A 21,129-nucleotide genomic window follows, 5' to 3' on the forward strand; every position below is an offset into this window, starting at 1 on the left:
TATTTTGTAATGTGATGAATCCATAAATCGTCTAGACCTACATGCAACAGTAGTCCTTTTTGTTTTGCGCTTTTGACAATTATTTCACACGACATGCCTAAATATATACTTACAACAACGAGGCTAATAAAGAAATACGTTTTTCTTTCGTTTATTAAATTATCGACATCATGTTATTTCAATGTAGCCCTTTGGAGAGCAACATCACGATGTTAAAAAAATATGTCTAAATTGATTGTGTTCGATTAAAATTATAGACCTTTCAAACGTTGCATGCAACATTATCGGCAAGTGACTTAATTGATGCCTACTGTGTCAAAAGCGATTTACAGTTGTTAAACCGGTGAGAGACGAGTGTGTTGACATAACGGTGTTATATTTAAAAAAAAATCCGCTTTTTAACAACCATCACAATTGTAAAAAAAATAATAATAATAATTAAACAGTGATGCATCCCAACATATTAGGCAATAATTAAGAGTAGGCAAAACGATCTTGTCAGGCGAAAAGTATATCAACGTTTTACCATTACAACATTTGATGAAGTTCCATTCACTGTCCTTGTCTGAAGCGTGCTGTGGAGTTAACAGCTGGCGACGCCTCATTACGTTTGGTTAATCCCCATATATTGCAACAATGTCAATGAGCGTCATCGCTATATATCCTTTGCGGTACCTCAAACTGTCGTGATTACCAGCAGAGATCAACTTTTATAAATTGATTTTTACTCCTGGCTCAGAGTTTGTCTTTGCAGTGTTTAAACGTCATCCTTAAATCTACTATGAGCTGGGAGTTTTTTTGTTGTTGTTGTCGTAAAACAGGTTTAACGAGATTCCCAGGACTTTGAGATTATTTATAGATAGGCTCCCAGACCTTAGGTTAGATGCACCATTATGGTTTCATTACCCAATCATGGTGTTTCGAGTCTTTCTATTGTCTTTCTATTGTAGATGTACACCGTGAAAGCATAGTGGGCGAACAACTAAGAGCGTTGAAGCGCGAGGGTTAACTTCTCCGCTGTTTTGGTCGCATAGCTACCGCGCTATGGGGGATGAAAGCCAACCCGTGCAGATGCTGTGTGTAACCGTGTGATTATGAAGTCTTGCATCGTGTTCATCGAAATATCAGCGGTGCTGCTGGTGCGACGTCATTTCCCCTGACTACTTGGCGAGGGAGGTAATGGTTAGGTCAGCGGAGACAAGTGCATTGATCACTTTCACATTTTTCCTTAGGATGTATTTTAAAAAGTATACATTTTATAAACATTTAACAAGACTGGGTCAACAAAAGAGGACACAGACATTCTGTGTGTGACCAGTCTTGTGTGTTCCCAACAGACCCTAAACATCCCTGGTATATGATGCCATTGCTAATATTGACTCAAATCACACTATCAATAGTCTATTTTACAGTACATCGGAATTTGAGGATTCCCACATTAAATACAGTAGGTATGGAATGAACCTAGCCGAGAGAACGAGGCTATAGGCTACACCGCGTACTTTTAGCGATAGTCTATCATCTAGCCTGGTTGTGGCTCACTGCAACGTCATCTGAGGACAAGACAAAGGTCGTCACTAGTTACCACAACCACAGAGTCATACCACAACCCGCATATTTCTACAATGTATCTTCTTAAAATCTGATGTATAACCCTAACATTAACATACACAGCTAACGTTATGCCTAACCTAACCTCAAATTAAGACCAAAAATGGCTGTGGTAACTAGTGACGACCCAATAATGGTGTCTCTAACCTATAATACTAGGGCGGGGCCTATGATGACCCACTACCAACATTCACACAGGAAGGAACATCTATCCACGTGCATTGTTGGAGAACTACCCTCACCCCTGGCTATTTCATATCAATTTCTGGCAGCAAAACACCGGTTAGATAAGTATGTTATTGCGATATTAAATGTTGAATAAGTGAGTGTTGTTGGCTCAGAACTGGAATAAACCTGTTCCACCCGGACAGGGAGTCTGTCCGCATGTGCGCTCCTGGAAAGGCTGTTTCATCAGTCTGCTCCCCAAAGAGCGCGCTCTCGACAAAAACTCGAGAGTAGGCTACGTCACTGGAGTGAAGGAGCAACCGAAACAGGCATAGGCTTACCAGTAAAAATACATATAACCGCTATTTATTAATTTGCCTAAAATGTAAAAGGAATGTATGCGTGTTACTTTGTTTAAAAAAAAATCATACAATAATAAGAGAGAGATGGATATAATTTATTTGTCTTCAATTTAAGGGGCTTTATTGACATTGGAAACATATGTTTACATTGCCAAAGCAAGTGAAATATATAATAGTATTATAATATACATCCAGTAGGCTACTTTTCTCCACGTAGACGAGGCCTACAGACTACTTCACAGATCTAATGGTATTGAAGTGTGACAACGCTCAGTATCGTGGAAGCATAACGCAGGGATGCGCGCTCTTGAGAAAAAGGCTACAGCAGTATTTGCGCGCCCCCGCTTGAAGACCGGCTCGAGCCGGTAGGCTATAAAGAGCTGACAGAACAGTAAGGAAATAAGGAAACGGTTGATTTACTTTAACAGAAGACACAGATGTGTTTTAGGCATTCAAGAAAGAGAGGACAGATACAGTAACATAATAAGCTATGATTCTTCTTGTGGATCGGACAAGAGGACATTTTTACATCATGCTTAAAAATATGTTGCTTTAGTCCAGAACATCGATTCGTCTGATCGGAAGCGGAAGAGACAGAGCTGGTAGATTAATGTTATAGGGAGAACATAGAAATAACATACCGATAAACTAGCTGCTCATTTTGCCATTAAAACCTGTTCGTTATATTCGACAGTCGACTATTCTGTGTCGATCACTTTTCCGACTAGACTGATCGTCGCTCTGTTGGTAAGTATTTTATATTTCAACGTGAACTCACTCACTCAGCTGCCAAGCGAGCTGTGATGCTCACTGTTTCGTGTAGCTCCGAGGCCAGGGCGTTGCTTAGTGATGCCTTACCAGTAGTAGCCTAAGGGGTTTCAAACTGGGGTCCGCGACCCCCTACGGGTCCGCGGAGGTACTGCAGGGCTTCCGCTATGTTTTTTTTAATATATATATTTTTTAGATTTTGGTAGGTGTTAAATAACTACTTTATGAATATCGCTAGCTGCAACAGAATACCATAGTGGATACCATTTGTATGTCTTTGCATCTAGTATGAAGGGAGTTAGAGGTGGTTTTATGAGCCAATGCTAACTGAGCCGATGCTAACTAGCATTAGCACAATGACTGGAAGACTACAGGAACATTTAGTGTGCTAGCTGTTACTGTTCATCTGACTCTGGGGAGGTAGTTAAAGGGCTGCATTGTCAAAATCTCTAACGAACCCTTTAATATGGAGGAAATTACACTAATTGGAGCTAATTACAGGTTTTTTTCTGTATAGAAAAGTCTTAGGTGGGCCATTCAAGTGGTCATTTTCGGGATGGAAAAAAAAAGTTTGTGTCAAACTTAAACGACTTAAACCAGATAGAAAACATGCAGAAAAGATATTGACCTATATATATACCTACTAACTATATATATATATATATTTTTTATATATATATATATATATATATTAAAATATATATATTTTAATATATTTTTTTTTAATATATATATATATATATATATATATTAAAATATATATATTTTAATATATATATTTTCTTTTTAAAATAAAAATACCATCTTTGAGAACTAACAATCAAATAAAAGCTAGAGAGTCAGGGAGAATCGAACATCCCATAAACTGGGCAGTCATGTCACATGCCCATTGGTTTAGTTAGAATGTTTGAGCAGAGGAACAAAGCATTTGCCATGGCAACATGCATAGAATTGCAGAAAATTATCTTTAAAACTACAACATTTTCTCTACGCTGACCGAGACACCTTTCTACCTAATAGACTATGTTAGAGTTAACTCTTCCTCTTCCAATGAACTGTGGGGGGTCAAAATAATGAAACTATCTACCAAATCTATTCATTTTAAAATGTTGATTACTTCTACTTGCCATTATAATTCACCTGATGACAAGATGTGAATCATGTTTTTGTTGCTAACATATGATGGGGGTCCATGGGTCTGGGTCATATAAAACAGTCTATGAACCAGCCCCATATAAAACAGTCAGTCTATGAACCAGCCCCATATAAAACAGTCAGTCTATGAACAAGCCCTATATAAAACAGTCAGTCTATGAACCAGCCCCATATAAAACAGTCAGTCTATGAACCAGCCTTATATAAAACAGTCAGTCTATGAACCAGCCCCATATAAAACAGTATATGAACCAGCCCCATATAAAACAGTCAGTCTATGAACAAGCCCTATATAAAACAGCCAGTCTATGAACCAGCCCCATATAAAACAGTCAGTCTATGAACCAGCACCATATAAAACAGTCAGTCTATGAACCAGCCCCATATAAAACAGTCAGTCTATGAACCAGCCCCATATAAAACAGTCAGTCTATGAACCAGCCTTATATAAAACAGTCAGTCTATGAACCAGCCCCATATAAAACAGTATATGAACCAGCCCCATATAAAACAGTCAGTCTATGAACAAGCCCTATATAAAACAGCCAGTCTATGAACCAGCCCCATATAAAACAGTCAGTCTATGAACCAGCACCATATAAAACAGTCAGTCTATGAATCAGCCCCATATAAACAGTCAGTCTATGAAACAGCCCCATATAAAACAGCCAGTCTATGAACCAGCCCCATATAAAACAGTCAGTCTATGAACCAGCCCCATATAAAACAGCCAGTCTATGAACCAGCCTTATATAAAACAGCTATATTTTGGATAGAGCTATAGTAGTATTCAGACACCAGCTGGATCATCTGGTAGATTATATCATCTTTGTTTGTTTTCAGTTCAGAATCAGATGGAACAAGAGAAGACCAGAACAGAGAGAGATAGAAATTTACAGAGAGAACGAGAGTGGGGGTGAAGCTTATCTGAACTCTGATTCAAAACTTAAGCAAACAAAAGATGTATGAGAACGCCCTAAGTCTCACCAGCCCACTATATGCTTGTGTGTGTCTTTCCTCTGGCTGTGTTCCTTTAAATGTGCCAGGTCTGGAGGCTATGGTTGTGTGTGTGTGTGTGTGTGTGTGTGTGTGTGTGTGTGTGTGTGTGTGTGTGTGTGCCTGCATGCCAGTATCTCTGTCTCTTTCCCTCTAAGTGCATACATACACTGAGTGTACAAAACATTAAGAACACCTTCCTACTATTGAGTTTAACCAGGTCTCCTCCCCTTCATCTACACTGATTGAAGTGGATTTAACAAGTGACATCAATAAGGGATCATATCTTTCACCTGGATTCACCTGGTCAGCCTATGTCATGGAAAGAGCAGGTGTTCATAATGTTTTGTACACTCAATATACATACAGTACACACACACTGTTTTCTACATTGTAGAATAATAGTGAATACATCAAATCTATGAAATAACACATATGGAATCAAGTAGTAACCAAAAAAGTGTTAAACAAATAAAAATATATTTTAGTTTCTTCTTTTCAGCAATTGGACCATGAAGGCCTGATTCACGCAGACTCCTCTGAACTCTTGATGTTTTCTGAGGTGCAGTTAATTGCCGAATTCTGAGGCTGGTAACTCTAATGAACTCATCCTCTGCAGCAGAGGTAACTCTGGGTCTTCCTTTCCTGTGGCGGTCCTCACGAGAGCCAGTTTCATCATAGCGCTTGACTACACTTGGAAAAACTTTAAAAGTTCCCTGATAGACTATCTGTCCCTCTCTCCCAGGTGCTCAGACCCAGCCATGCGGGGGTTAAAGTCAGCGGTGCGGGGGTCCGGGGGATGTGGGGGTCCGTGTGTGTACGAGGCGGTGCCAGACGGGGGCTGGGGCTGGGCAGTGGCCGTGGCCTTCTTCTTCGTTGAGGTGTTTACTTACGGGACCATCAAGTCTCTGGGGGTGTTCCTCGAGGACCTCATGACAGAGTTTGGGGAGAGCAACAGCAGAGTATCCTGGGTCATCGCAATCTGCGTCTTCATCGTCACATTCACAGGTGGGTCAGAGAGCCTCTTAGTCGTCATAATCACAGGTGGGTCAGAGAGCCTCTTAGTCATCATAATCACAGGTGGTTCAGAGAGCCTCTTAGTCACAGGTAATCACAGGTGGGTCAGAGAGCCTCTTAGTCACAGGTAATCACAGGTGGTTCAGAGAGCCTCTTAGTCACAGGTAATCACAGGTGGTCAGAGAGCCCCTTAGTCGTCATAATCACAGGTGGTCCAGAGAGCCTCTTAGTCGTCATAATCACAGGTGGTCCAGAGAGCCTCTTAGTCATCATAATCACAGGTGGTCAGAGAGCCTCTTAGTCATCATAATCACAGGTGGTCAGAGAGCCTCTTAGTCATCATAATCACAGGTGGTCAGAGAGCCTCTTAGTCATCATAATCACAGGTGGTTCAGAGAGCCTCTTGGTCGTCATAATCACAGGTGGTTCAGAGAGCCTCTTAGTCACAGGTAATCACAGGTGTTCAGAGAGCCCCTTAGTCGTCATAATCACAGGTGGGTCAGAGAGCCTCTTAGTCACAGGTAATCACAGGTGGTCAGAGAGCCTCTTAGTCATCATAATCACAGGTGGTCCAGGGAGAGCCTCTTAGTCACAGGTAATCACAGGTGGTCAGAGAGCCTCTTAGTCACAGGTAATCACAGGTGGTCAGAGAGCCTCTTAGTCATCATAATCACAGGTGGTTCAGAGAGCCTCTTAGTCACAGGTAATCACAGGTGGTCAGAGAGCCTCTTAGTCATCATAATCACAGGTGGTTCAGAGAGCCTCTTAGTCGTCATAATCACAGGTGGGTCAGAGAGCCTCTTAGTCACAGGTAATCACAGGTGGTTCAGAGAGCCTCTTAGTCATCATAATCACAGGTGGTCCAGGGAGAGCCTCTTAGTCACAGGTAATCACAGGTGGTCAGAGAGCCCCTTAGTCACAGGTAATCACAGGTGGTCAGAGAGCCTCTTAGTCATCATAATCACAGGTGGTTCAGAGAGCCTCTTAGTCACAGGTAATCACAGGTGGTCAGAGAGCCTCTTAGTCATCATAATCACAGGTGGTTCAGAGAGCCTCTTAGTCGTCATAATCACAGGTGGGTCAGAGAGCCTCTTAGTCACAGGTAATCACAGGTGGTTCAGAGAGCCTCTTAGTCGTCATAATCACAGGTGGTTCAGAGAGCCTCTTAGTCATCATAATCACAGGTGGTTCAGAGAGCCTCTTAGTCACAGGTAATCACAGGTGGTTCAGAGAGCCTCTTAGTCGTCATAATCACATGTGGTCAGAGAGCCTCTTAGTCACAGGTAATCACAGGTGGTCCAGGGAGAGCCTATTAAAACCTTGTAGGGATCTCTTGATACTCCCCATCCCGGATCCGGGATCGTGAATAAAGCCTCAGGCTCATTAGCATAACGCAACGTTAACGATTTCTGAAAATCGCAAATAAAATGAAAATAATGCGCCTGCTCTCAAGCTTAGCCTTTTCTTAACAACACTGTCATCTCAGATTTTCAAAATATGCTTTTGATCCATAGCAAATCACTAATTTGTGTAAGAGTATGCTAAGCTAGCTTAGCATTTTGAGTAGCATTTAGCACGCAACATTTTCACAAAAACCAGATAACCAAATAAATAAAATCATTTACCTTTGAAGAGCTTCGGATGTTTTCAATGAGGAGACTCAGTTACATAGCAAATGTTCAGTTTTTCCTGAAAGAATCTTTGTGTAGGAGAAATCGCTCCGTTTTGTACATCACATTTGGCTACCGAAACGAACCAAAAATTCAGTCACCAAAACGTCAAACTTTTTCCGAATTAACTCCATAATATCGACCGAAACATGGCAAACGTTGTTTGGAATCAATCCTCAAGGTGTTTTTTCACATATCTCTTCATTCACAGTTCGTGGAAGCCTGCTTTCCCTCAGAATCGCATGGAAAAATACCAGCAGCTGAAAAAGACGCACCAATTTCGACGGAGGACACCGGGCGGACACCTGGAAAATGTAGTCTCTTATGGTCAATCTTCCAATGATATGCCTACAAATACGTCACAATGCTGCAGACACCTTGGGGAAACGACAGAAAGGGCAGGCTCATTCCTCTCGCATTCACAGCCATATAAGGAGACAATGGAAAACGGAGCCTCAAAAATCCTGCTGGTTTCCTGGATGCCGTTTCATCTTGGTTTTGCCTGTAGCTCCCGTTCTAGGGCACCCACAGAGAATATCTTTGCAGTTCTGGAAACGTCAGAGTGTTTTCTTTCCAAAGCTATCAATTATATGCATAGTCGAGCATCTTTTTGTGACAAAATATTGCGCTTAAAACGGGCACGTCTTTTTATCCAAAAATGAAATAGCGCCCCCATAGCATCAAGAGGTTAAAGTGCCAATCCCTTTAGTGGGATCGAAATGACAACATCCAGTGAAATTGCAGAGCGCCAAATTCAAACTACAGAAATATCAATATTCAAGATTCATGAAAATATAAGTGTAATACATCAATATAAAGCTTAGCTTCTTGTTAATCCAGCCGCTGTGTCAGATTTCAAAAAGGCTTTACGGTGAAAGCAGACCATGGGATAACCTGAGGACAGCGCCCACGCATACAAACTCATGAAAATCATTTTTCAACCAGGCAGGTGCGACACAAAAGTAAGAAAGTAAGTGCCTTACCTTTGAAGATCTTCTTTTTGTAATCCCAAAATGTCTCAGTGACACAATGAATGGTCGTTTTGTTCGATAAATGCTTTCTTTATATCCCCAAAATGTCCATTTATTTGGCGCGTTTGATTCAGAAATACACCAGTCCCAACATGCCTACAAATTATCTAATTAGTTACCTATAAACTTGGTCCAAACATTTCAAACAACGTTCCTAATCCAACCTCAGGTATCCTCAAATGTAAATAATCGATAAAATTTAAGACGGGATAATCTGTTTCCAATACCGAAGAAAAATAACACCGAGCGCGCTCCTGTTGAAGCGCAACAAAATAGTAGGGGGACCTTCAAAGTGACACATGGAATGAATAGCACTACTTCTTAATTTCTCAAAAGAAAAACATCGACCAATTTCTAAAGTCTGGTGACATCTAGTGGAAGCCATAGGAACTGCAACCAGGTTCCTAATAAATAGTGTTCCCATAGAAAACCATTGGAAAATCCTATGATCCCATTTTCCCCCCCCTGGATGGTTTGTCCTCTGGGTTTCGCCTGCCAAATCAGTTCTGTTATACACACAGACATAATTTTACCCGTTTTAGAAACTTTAGACTGTTTTCTATCCAAATCTACCAATTATATGCATATCCTAGCTTCTGAGCCTGAGTAACAGGCTGTTTACTTTGGGCACGCTTTTCATCCGGACATCAAAATACTGCCCCCTAGCCTTAGGGAGTTTTAATCATCATCTTCACAGGTCTAAGACCAGAGTAGCAGTGCTGATCTAGGAATAGCCTTTTAGATCATAATGGATCAGATTTTTATGGACAGAGGTCCTGATCCTAGATCAGCACTCGTATAAGAGGCTTTATGGGCCAGTAAATCTGTGTGAACAGTATTTAGACACAGAATCTGTCCTACTCACTGAACTGTGTCAATCAACGACTTCATTAAATAGTGTATAAGGTAAATGAAAAACATGTCTATAGTAAAACTAACAGTCCTCTCTCTCCCTCTCCCTCCCTCTCTCCTCTTCCCCCTCTCTCTCCTCTTCCCCCTCACCCTCTCACTCCTCTTCCCCCTCTCCCTCTCACTCCTCTTCCCCTCTCCCTCTCACTCCTCTTCCCCCTCTCCCTCTCACTCCTCTTCCCCCTCTCCCTCTCACTCCTCTTCCCCCTCTCCCTCTCACTCCTCTCCCCTCTCTCCCTCTCACTCCTCTCCCCCCCTCCCCTCTCCCTCTCTCTCTCTCTCCTCTCTCTCCTTCTCTCCCTCTCACTCCTCTTCCCCCTCTCCCTCTCACTCCTCTCTCCCCCCCTCTCCCCCCTCTCCCCTATCTCCCCCTCTCCTCTCTCCCCCTCTCCTCTTCCCCCTCTCCCCCCCCTCTCCTCTTCCACCTCCCCCTCTCCCCCCCTCTCCTCTTCCCCCCCCTCCCCCTCCAGCCCCTCTGTCCACGGTGCTCAGTAACCGGTTTGGGTACCGTCCCATAGTGATGTTGGGGGGTTTTCTGGTCAGTCTGGGTACCATCAGCTCTGCTTTCGTCTCCTCCATCAACGAGATGTACGTCACCATCGGCATCGTCTCAGGTAACGATCTAACTGCTACACACACACACACACACACACACACACACACACACACACACACACACACGATCTGAAAAGATCTGAATGAAACAAGGGACTCCTAGCAGTGCATGAGGCTGACTGATCGATGTCTGCCTCTTCCAGACCCGGCCTGTGTTTGTGGGGTAAAAACTCCCAACCCCACTGTCAAAGCTGCATTCAATTCAGATGGAAAGATATGAATGTCCCGTGTGGTATCAGTGAGGCCTAAACTCCCCCATCTTGAGTCTGTAGGACACAATTCCCAAAATTGTCCAAAATAAACCAATATTTCCTTTCAGATCTGATCCAAATAACTTTTCTTTTACAGAACGAAGCACTGCTAGCTGTCCCACTAAATAACTCTTCACCTTCCTTTAAAACAGACAGCAGCTAACTTAACCACCTCTGTCTTCTCTCTTCTTGTCTTTGTCTTTAACTACGTCCTCTTTCAGCAGTCACCACGACAACAAGCCCGAGTGACCTATCAACCCTGACCTCTTGACATCAGGGTGACCTGTCAACCCTGACCTCTGACCTCTGACCCCTGACCTTGCTGCAGTGCCAGTGGCTGTCACACCCCTCTGTGTGTCCTCTGCTGGACCAATGATGTGTATATATCTAAGACATGGACTGAAACGTGAAACCGTCAGCAGCATTTTGCACAGTGACTGTATTCACTTTGTGAACGTTATTTGACATGATCTTGATGACAAGGTACTCCTGTAATCTGTGTTTTCATGTGCTTTGGTTTTATGTTACTCATGTGATTTCCAGACTGCGTGAACAATAACATGTGGTTTTGTAATGTGTCCAGGTCTGGGGTACTGCCTGACCTTCCTGCCCACCATCACCATCCTGTCCCAGTACTTCAACAGGAGGAGGTCCCTGGTCACCGCCCTGGCCTCCTCAGGGGAGCCCTTCGCCATGTTTGTCTTCGCACCAGGTACGTTGCGGTTTCATGTGTGTCCCAAATGGCACCCTATTCCCTACATAGTGCACTACTCTTACCAGGGCCCAATGATACCCTATTCCCTATATAGTGCACTACTCTTACCAGGGCCCAATGATACTCTATTCCCTATATAGTGCACTACTCTTACCAGGGCCCAATGATACCCTATTCCCTATATAGTGCACTACTCTTACCAGGGCCCAATGATACCCTATTCCCTATATAGTGCACTACTCTTACCAGGGCCCAATGATACTCTATTCCCTATATAGTGCACTACTTTTACCAGGGCCCAATGATACCCTATTCCCTATATAGTGCACTACTCTTACCAGGGCCCAATGATACTCTATTCCCTATATAGTGCACTACTTTTACCAGGGCCCAATGATACCCTATTCCCTATATAGTGCACTACTTTGGACCAGAGCCCAATGATACCCTATTCCCTACATAGTGCACTACTCTTTTACCAGGGCCTAATGATACCCTATTCCCTATATAGTGCACTACTTTGGACCAGGGCCCATAGGGTGTAGGGTGCTATATAGGGAATAGGGTGCCATTTCATACACAGACTAATGAATCTCTAAAGGCAGATAGAGTGACTGATACTGTTCTATAAATAATACCTGAAACATTGTGGAGGAGGGTGAAAAAACAGGACTTTTAAATGTTTCTAACGGTCATTTAAAAGCACATCTCCTTCTCTGCAGCCTTCATGGCCTTGAAGGAGATCATCGGCTGGCGCCACTGCCTCATTGTCATCGGTCTCATGCAGGCCTCCGTGATTGGCTGCGGCGCTCTGCTTCGACCAATCATCATCAGACCTGACCAGGAAGTGTCAGGGGAGGTGTCCAATAAGGAGAAGCTGTCCGTTGAGCTGCAGACGGGCTACGAGCTGGAGAATGAGGACACCCAGACCAACGTTAGCTCGGGGGAGTCTGAGGACTCAGGGGATTCTGGGGTCACCTCTCTGTCCACCTCCAGTGCTGACCTCCGGGCCGCCACAGCCGCACAGGACCCCTCAGAGACCCGGGCCCTCATGGAGGACCAGGGGGAGAAGAACCAGGGGGGACAGGCAGCCCTTGGAACCCCACTGAATCAGCTTGAGGCTGGGGAGAAAGAGCAGGGTGAGGTGGGTCCCCTTGTTCAACCCTCCAGACCTAAACTTCTAGACTTTTCTGTGTTGAAAGATGGAGCGTTCATCTGCTACTCTCTGTTCGGTCTCTTCGCCACGCTGGGGTTCTTCGCCCCGTCACTTTACATCATAGAGCTCAGTAAGAGCCGCGGCGTCCACCCAGAAAAGTCGGCCTACATGCTCTCTGTAATGGCGGTGTCCGAGGTCTGCGGGCGCCTGTCCATCGGGGTCATTTTAAACAAGGTGCGGCTGCGTAAGACCCAGGTGCTTCTGGGATGTGTAGTTCTGCTGTGTCTGGTGCTGCTTGCCTTCACCCAGGTGACTGAGTTCTGGGGCCTGGCAGCCTGCTGCTGTCTCTATGGCTTCCTGATGGGCACCGTGGGTTCGACACACATCCCCATGCTGGCAGAGGACGACGTGGTGGGCATAGACAGGATGCCCTCGTCCGTGGGGGTCTATGTGTGTATCCAGAGCTTTGCTGGGTTGGCAGGCCCACCGCTGGGGGGTAAGAGACTCTAGATGGTTAACTCTGTCTGGATCTTAGTCTTCTCTCTCTCTCTCCCTCTCTTCATTACTCCCTCTCTCCCTCTCTCCCTCTCTTCGTTACTCCCTCTCTCCGTCTCTCCATCTCTCCCTCTCTCCCTCTCTTCATTACTCCCTCTCTCCATCTCTCCCTCTCTCCGTTTCTCCCTCTCTCCGTTTCTCCCTCTCTCCCTCTCTCTGTCTCTCCCTCTCTCCGTCTCTCCCTCTCTCCCTTACTCCGTCTCTCCCTCTCTCCGTCTCTTCGTTACTCCCTCTCTCCCTCTCTCCGTCTCTCCCTCTCTGTCTCTCCCTCTCTTCGTTACTCCCTCTCTCCGTCTCTCCCTCTCTGTCTCTGCCTCTCTGTCTCTCCCTCTTTTCGTTTCTCCGTCTCTCCCTCTCCCTCTCTCTGTCTCTCCCTCTCTCCATCCCCCTCTCTCCGTCTCTCCCTCTCTCCGTCTCTCCCTCTCTGTCTCTCCCTCTCTTCGTTACTCCCTCTCTCCGTCTCTCCCTCTCTCTCTCTCCCTCTCTCCATCCCCCTCTCTCCCTCTCTCCCTCTATTCGTTACTCCCTCTCTACATCTCTCCCTCTCTTCGTTACTCTCCCTCTCTCTGTCTCTCCCTCTCTTCGTTACTCTCTCTCTCCATCCCCCTCTCCCTCTCTCTCCCTCTCTTCGTTACTCTCCCTCTCTCTCTCTCTCTCTCTCTCTGAATATCTTTCTTTGTGAATCCTTTCATTGTCTGTCTGTAGTCCTCTTTTGAACCCATCTAGAAGGGTTTGATTTCTGCTGCACCAACCTGATGATCTGGAAGGGTCCTGGCAGATCTTTAGGCGTCTCTGACGTTGCCTCCTGTGTTTTCTCCCCAGGCCTGTTGGTGGACAAGACCCAGAACTATGGCTCAGCCTTCTACTCCTGTGCTGTGGGAATGGGCCTGGGCGCCATCTTCCTCGCCATGGTGGGGCCTGCCAAGTCTGGCCTCTGCCACCGCGGGAAGACGAGAAAACAGGAGGAGGAGGATGAAGGAGAGGAGGAAGGAGGAGAGGAGAGAGGAGGAGACGAGGAGGAGAAGGTTTCTCAGGACAGTGGATCAACAGATTATCTAGATGTTGATCTGGTTGAGGAGACCAGTCCGGCTAAATGGTCCCCAAAACAGGAGACCAACGCGGTCTGAACGCGGTTGAATAGCTAAGACAGAACCACAACCAGGCCTCCTTTGGAACTTCTGAACTCAATGGGACGACCTGGTTAAATAAAGGTTGAATATAAACACATGACAGCGTTTTACCGACCGCTGCCTGACTGACCGACCAAGGAGGACCTTGACCACTCCATACTCACAGGTGGTTAGAATGGAGAACAAACACCCAACCATCGAGCAAATAAGAGAACACACACGCTGTCAAACATGCTACTGAGAGACTGAGTGCTGGACAATCACCTCTGTGGTACAGAATGTATACACACATACACACACACACACACACACACACACACACACACACACACACACACACACACACTGTCAACATGCTTACTGAGAGACTGAGTGCTGGACAATCACCTCTGTGGTACAGAATGTACACACACACACACACACACACACACACACACACACACACACACACACACACACACACACACACACACACACACACTGTCAACATGCTACTGAGAGACTGAGTGCTGGACAATCACCTCTGTGGTACAGAATGTACACACACACACACACACACACACACTGTCAACATGCTACTGAGAGACTGAGTGCTGGACAATCACCTCTGTGGTACAGAATGTACACACACACACGGCTTTGACCTGTTCACCCTCTCAGATGTCATTCACATACACTTGCATTACAGCGAACAACTGTCTTAGGTGCATTCCTATTGACCAAGTCTCTCCTCAGAGTCAACCAAACTCCATGCATGGCTGAGACACAGGCTTTTAACATGATTACCGCTCTGTCAGTAGTTGATATAACCATGATATGACCTCTCTGTTCATAGTTATAACCATGATATGATCTCTCGGTTCATAGTTCTCACCATGACATGACCTCTGTTCATAGTTCTCACCATGACATGACCTCTCGGGTTCATAGTTCTCACCATGATGACTGTTTCTCTGTCTCAACCCCTCCGTTGATGCCAAAGGCCTGGTAGTGACAGGTCCTGTCTTCATATCGATGACTATTATGATGGTTCAATCTGAAGGCCTCCTGTTACCCAAGCACACTGCCACCACAGTATTCTGCACAGCCTGTACACGGTATGTGTTCGCCAACAGTCTACTTCCTGTACCTAGGTGATGTATGAATGGGATATAACAGTACCAAATGAGGCCGTAGGTGAAACTAAGATGTTTGGATTACAGTGTGAATCACGAGCTGTTTCAATTCATGTGGATCACTGCTTTACCTGTCAGCCAATCAATCAAACAATCAAAGCTTTTATTTATATTTTTTTATTTTATCTTTATTTAACTAGGCAAGTCAGTTAAGAACAAATTCTTATTTTCAATGACGGCCTAGGAACAGTGGGTTAACTGGTCTAGGAACAGTGGGTTAACTGCCTGTTCAGGAGCAGAACGACAGATTTGTACCTTGTCAGCTCGGGGGTTTGAACTTGCAACCTTCCGGTTACTAGTCCAACACTCTAACCACTAGGCTTCCCTGCCGTGTTTATTTAAAAAAATATATATAAATGCATTTGAAGCCAAGGCCACAGTGACGAGACAAAACTTCCTAGGTAGGTAGAGGTGGAGATTTGACTACAAAAGTGTTGATTCCTCGACTCCTTTGATCGTCGAATCCGAAACACCCTGGAGTCTCTCACCACCATATTATGCAGGTGAAGACCTTGAGACAAGGAGAGAGGCCGATCTCCCTCAGACTGGCCTAAATGCCCTACCCAAAGACTCTCAGTCACTCAGACCTCTTGCACTGAGATACAGGATCTATCATCTCTGCTGCAACACTCATTGCTGATCAGCTTTTTTTTAATTGATTAAATTGATTTGTTTATAACAAATGAACATTTGAACACGTGTCCATGTATTCATTCTATTGAGGGAGGCATATATACATATATATATTCAGACAGTATTCAGACAGTAATCAGACAGTAATCAGACAGTATTCAGAGAGTATTCAGACAGTATTCAGACAGTATTCAGACAGTATTCAGACAGTAATCAGACAGTATTCAGACAGTATTCAGACAGTATTCAGAGAGTAATCAGACAGTATTCAGACAGTAATCATACAGTATTCAGACAGTAATCATACAGTATTCAGACAGTAATCATACAGTATTCAGACAGTATTCAGACAGTATTCAGACAGTAATCAGACAGTATTCAGACAGTATTCAGACAGTAATCAGACAGTATTCAGAGAGTAATCAGACAGTATTCAGACAGTATTCAGAGAGTAATCAGACAGTATTCAGACAGTAATCATACAGTATTCAGACAGTAATCAGACAGTATTCAGACAGTAATCAGACAGTATTCAGAGAGTAATCATACAGTAATCAGACAGTATTCAGACAGTAATCAGACAGTATTCAGAGAGTAATCAGACAGTATTCAGACAGTATTCAGACAGTAATCAGACAGTATTCAGAGAGTAATCAGACAGTATTCAGACAGTATTCAGACAGTATTCAGAGAGTAATCAGACAGTATTCAGACAGTATTCATACAGTATTCAGACAGTATTCAGACAGTAATCAGACAGTATTCAGACAGTATTCAGACAGTATTCAGACAGTATTCAGACAGTATTCAGACAGTAATCAGACAGTATTCAGACAGTAATCAGACAGTATTCAGACAGTAATCAGACAGTATTCAGAGAGTAATCAGACAGTATTCAGACAGTATTCAGACAGTAATCAGACAGTATTCAGAGAGTAATCAGACAGTATTCAGACAGTATTCAGACAGTATTCAGAGAGTAATCAGACAGTATTCAGACAGTATTCATACAGTATTCAGACAGTATTCAGACAGTATTCAGACAGTATTCAGAGAGTAATCAGACAGTATTCAGACAGTATTCAGAGAGTAATCAGACAGTATTCAGAGAGTAATCAGACAGTATTCAGACAGTAATCAGACAGTATTCAGACAGTAATCAGACAGTATTCAGAGAGTAATCAGACAGTATTCAGACAGTATTCAGACAGTATTCAGAGAGTAATCAGACAGTATTCAGAGAGTAATCAGACAGTATTCAGACAGTATTCAGACAGTATTCAGAGAGTAATCAGACAGTATTCAGACAGTAATCATACAGTATTCAGACAGTATTCAGAGAGTAATCAGACAGTATTCAGAGAGTAATCAGACAGTATTCAGACAGTATTCAGACAGTATTCAGAGAGTAATCAGACAGTAATCATACAGTATTCAGACAGTATTCAGACAGTATTCAGACAGTATTCAGACAGTAATCAGACAGTATTCAGAGAGTAATCAAACAGTATTCATACAGTATTCAGACAGTATTCAGAGAGTATTCAGACAGTATTCAGACAGTAATCAGACAGTATTCAGAGAGTAATCAGACAGTATTCAGACAGTATTCAGACAGTATTCAGAGAGTATTCAGACAGTATTCAGACAGTATTCAGAGAGTATTCAGACCCCTTTCCCTTTTTCCACATTGTGTTACGTTACAGCCTTACTCTAAAATGGGTTAAATATTTAAAAAATTACACACAATCTACACACGATACCCCATAATGACAAAGCGAAAACAGGTTTTTAGACATTTTTTGCAAATGTATTAATAATAAAAAACAGAAATAGTTTATTTACATCAGTATTCAGACCCTTTGCTATAATACTCCATATTGAGCTCAGGCGCATCCTGTTTCCATTGATCATCCTTGAGATGTTTCTACAACTTGATTGGAGTCCAGCTGTGGTAAATTCAATTGATTGGACATGATTTGTAAGGGCACACACCTGTCTATATAAGTTCCCGCCAAGATTGAACTCTTTGGCCCGAATGCCAAGCGTCATGTCTGGAGGAAACCTGGCACCATCCCTACGGTGAAGCATGGTGGTGGTGGCAGCAGCATCATGCTGTGGGGATGTTTTTCAGCGGCAGGGACTGGGAGACTAGTCAGAATTGAGAGAAAGATGAATGGAGCGAAGTACAGAGATCCTTGATGAAACCTGCCCCAGAGCAGACTGGGGTGAAGGTTCACCTTCCAACAGGACAATGACCCTAAGCACACAGACAAGAAACACAGGAGTGGCTTTGGGACAAGTCACAATTTCAAGTATCAGAGCAAAGGGTCTAAATCCTTACGTAGAATAAGGCTGTAACGTAACAAAATGTGGAAAAAGTCAAGGGGTCTGAATACCTTCAGAATACACTGTACTTACTGGATGAGAGAAAGACGTCAGGAGAGAGTCTGTCAGTGTTGAAGCTGAAGATTAATGTATGTGTGTGTATCTCAGTGTTGATGTTGATGATTGATGGTACACACACACACACACTCACTCACTCTCTCTCAATTCAAATGTAAGGGATTTATTGGCATGGGAAACATATGTTAACTTTTCCAAAGCAAGTGAAGTAGATAATAAACAAAAGTGAGACCAACTTTATGTGAAGTCTATGTTTCGGGCCAAATTAAGATTGGTCCAGACCGAACAAACTTTTAACCAAACATAAACGTCAAGGCCGGTCCGCACCGAAGAAAGACGCTGGCGCTGGTCCGTGCTTACTGGGGTGTAGGCTACAATGGCGTTTTATGAATGCCCATCCACGTGGACCCCTTCAGACCACTGAAGGACCTGGCAGAGCTCGAGGACCAGCTGGAGGACATTCAGAGGTGGGTGGAGGAGGAAGTACAGACTGGGATCCCACAGGGGGGCAGAGTGCTGGCCTCTCCTTTCCTTCAGGGCTTCTTGGCAGGATACATGGTGTCTCGGCTGCGATCCTCTGTGGTTTTGGGGCGTGATCTTTGGGACTTGCACAGGCATCTTTGTAGCTCAACATGTTGGTGTCCAACATCAAGCAAACCCTGAAAGACTGTTTCAACACTCTTAAAAGGACCCGGCAAATAGCAGCCCTGGTTCTGGGGGAGAAGATGGATCACTGAACCAATAAACCTGCCCCCTAACAGAAAGATCCATAGAACTACTCCACAGCCTTCAGTTTCAGATTGCACAATGGTACTGGGGCGGTTGGGTTGGGCCTGCAGGCTAGCCTAGTGGTTAGAGTGTTGGACTAGTCACCGGAAGGTTGCAAGTTCAAATCCCCGAGCTGACAAGGTACAAATCTGTCGTTCTGCCCCTGAACAGGCAGTTAACCCACTGTTTTTTTTCCAAGCATTTCGCTACACTCGCATTAACATCTGCTAACCATGTGTACGTGACAAATAAAATTTGATTTGATTTACTGAATTCAGAAAAATTATGTTTGTTTGTGTGGAGAAATTTAGGAAAAACCAATATGGTTGCTTGAATTATGCATCACGTCTTCACAAACATCTCTTGCAATGTGTGCAATACTCCTCAGGGCCTTATATATGTCACGCCCTGGTCTTAGTATTTTGTGTTTTCTTTATCTATTTGGTCAGATCAGGGTGTGACATGGGTTTTTGTATGTGGTGTGTGTGGTGTATGTGGTGTGTTTTGTCTTGGTTTTTCACAGGTATTTGGGATTGTAGCTTATTGGGGTGTTCTAGGTTAATCTATGGCTGTCTGAAGTGGTTCTCAATCAGAGGCAGGTGATTATCGTTGTCTCTGATTGGGAACCATATTTAGGCAGCCATATTCTTTGACTGTTTTGTGGGTGATTGTTCCTGTCGTGTGTTAGTTTGCACCAGTATAGGCTGTTTCGGTTTTCTTATTGATTCGTGGTTTTCCTTGTTTCGTTAAAATATGAATCACAATAGCCACGCCGCATTTTGGCCCGACTCTCTTTACACATGAAGAAAACTGTGACATATATATATATATATTAACTGGAAAGATAACGTTCTTATTTAATGCCATGGGGATTTCCCTGATGGAAGTGGGTGCTTTATAGGGGGAGATTTTCTTTGCCTCAGGACAGCTTTCAATTTGGTCTTTTGCTTGTAGATTAACCATCCAACCTTGTTATACCCAAATTATATTTACAACATACTGTAGTACCCAGATGTTAAGAATATTAAGTTAATATCTCCAAATCTGTCCCTAGCAAGTTCTCTGCCTATGTTCTGACTTTTAGGTCACTGTAAACCTGTATTGACCTGTTCTTAGTAGACCAGTGTTTTTTGTGTCTGGTTGATAGTTCTGTACACTGAGGACATCACAACGCAGTCTATATAATGGTGCCCAGTGACCTCTACAGGGGTACTATCGACCTGCAGTTTGCATCCATATCGGTCCGATGGTCCTGGCAGGAGTTCCTGTGATTTAGCAAAGTAAATCCATATACCAACTGATATAACCCTGGACATCTGGCTCAAGCCTTGCAATTCTATTAATGTTCAGTACTGCCTTCTCAGCCAGAACGAACTACATGGGAGAAGTTTCTGATTTACCACAATACTTGTTTACTAGGCCCAATCTTGAGCCATGCACTATTAGGTTGATGATAATGTCCTCAGTGGGTTGTAGTCTCCTAGCTCAGGAGGGGGGGGGGGGGGGGTTCCAACCTCGCTTCTAGGACCCCCGGCCGTTCCATGTATTTTATATACTCCACGGCTAGCACACCTGGTTCAACTCATCATCAACCCATTGACTAGGTGAATCAGAATCAGGTGCTCTGTTTCAGAGCTACAACGACACTTTAGAAATGCCAGAGGAGAGATTTGAAAGACACTGCCATTATTGTCACCAGCCTGACAGATGTTGGAGAGCCCAATAGAATGAGATGCTCACAGTTATTCATGTTCTCAGCACAAACATGCAATCTATATCGGTTTCATCTCACAGTGACATGATAAATCACCAATAGCAGAGCATTTCTAATCGGTTTTCCATTTTTTTATTTTTTTATTTAACCAGGTAGACTATTTGAGAACACCTTTATTTAACCAGGTAGACTAGTTGAGAACACCTTTATTTAACCAGGTAGACTAGTTGAGAACACCTTTATTTAACCAGGTAGACTAGTTGAGAACACCTTTATTTAACCAGGTAGACTAGTTGAGAACACCTTTATTTAACCAGGTAGGCTAGT

At 43.7% G+C, this 21,129-nt stretch overlaps 1 protein-coding gene and 1 pseudogene across 1 annotated transcript; both read left to right on the forward strand.

Moving 5' to 3' along the window:
• The first annotated feature begins 2,474 nt into the window (after nt 1-2,474).
• LOC135538052 (monocarboxylate transporter 7-like) lies at nt 2,475-15,976 on the forward strand. Its single transcript, XM_064964045.1, has 6 exons — nt 2,475-2,885; nt 5,803-6,065; nt 10,155-10,298; nt 11,134-11,262; nt 11,988-12,917; nt 13,799-15,976. Exons 2-6 carry the CDS (start codon nt 5,819-5,821, stop codon nt 14,101-14,103), a joined length of 1,755 nt encoding a protein of 584 aa, XP_064820117.1. The 5' UTR covers nt 2,475-2,885; nt 5,803-5,818; the 3' UTR covers nt 14,104-15,976.
• Nucleotides 15,977-16,047: 71 nt separating this feature from the next.
• Nucleotides 16,048-19,361, forward strand: LOC135538053 (SLC35A4 upstream open reading frame protein-like; annotated as a pseudogene).
• Nucleotides 19,362-21,129: the final 1,768 nt, after the last annotated feature.

This window comes from Oncorhynchus masou, unplaced genomic scaffold (assembly GCF_036934945.1).
Source record: "Oncorhynchus masou masou isolate Uvic2021 unplaced genomic scaffold, UVic_Omas_1.1 unplaced_scaffold_899, whole genome shotgun sequence".
NCBI classification, from domain to species: Eukaryota; Metazoa; Chordata; class Actinopteri; order Salmoniformes; family Salmonidae; genus Oncorhynchus; species Oncorhynchus masou.

Bases quoted from the DNA above. Each gene is read 5' to 3' on its own strand.
- LOC135538052 (XM_064964045.1), top strand. From the start codon at position 5,819: ATGCGGGGGTTAAAGTCAGCGGTGCGGGGGTCCGGGGGATGTGGGGGT. The intron at 10,299-11,133 runs GTAACGATCTAA...TAATGTGTCCAG, and splicing joins CACCATCGGCATCGTCTCAG to GTCTGGGGTACTGCCTGACC. The intron at 12,918-13,798 runs GTAAGAGACTCT...TTTTCTCCCCAG, and splicing joins GGCAGGCCCACCGCTGGGGG to GCCTGTTGGTGGACAAGACC.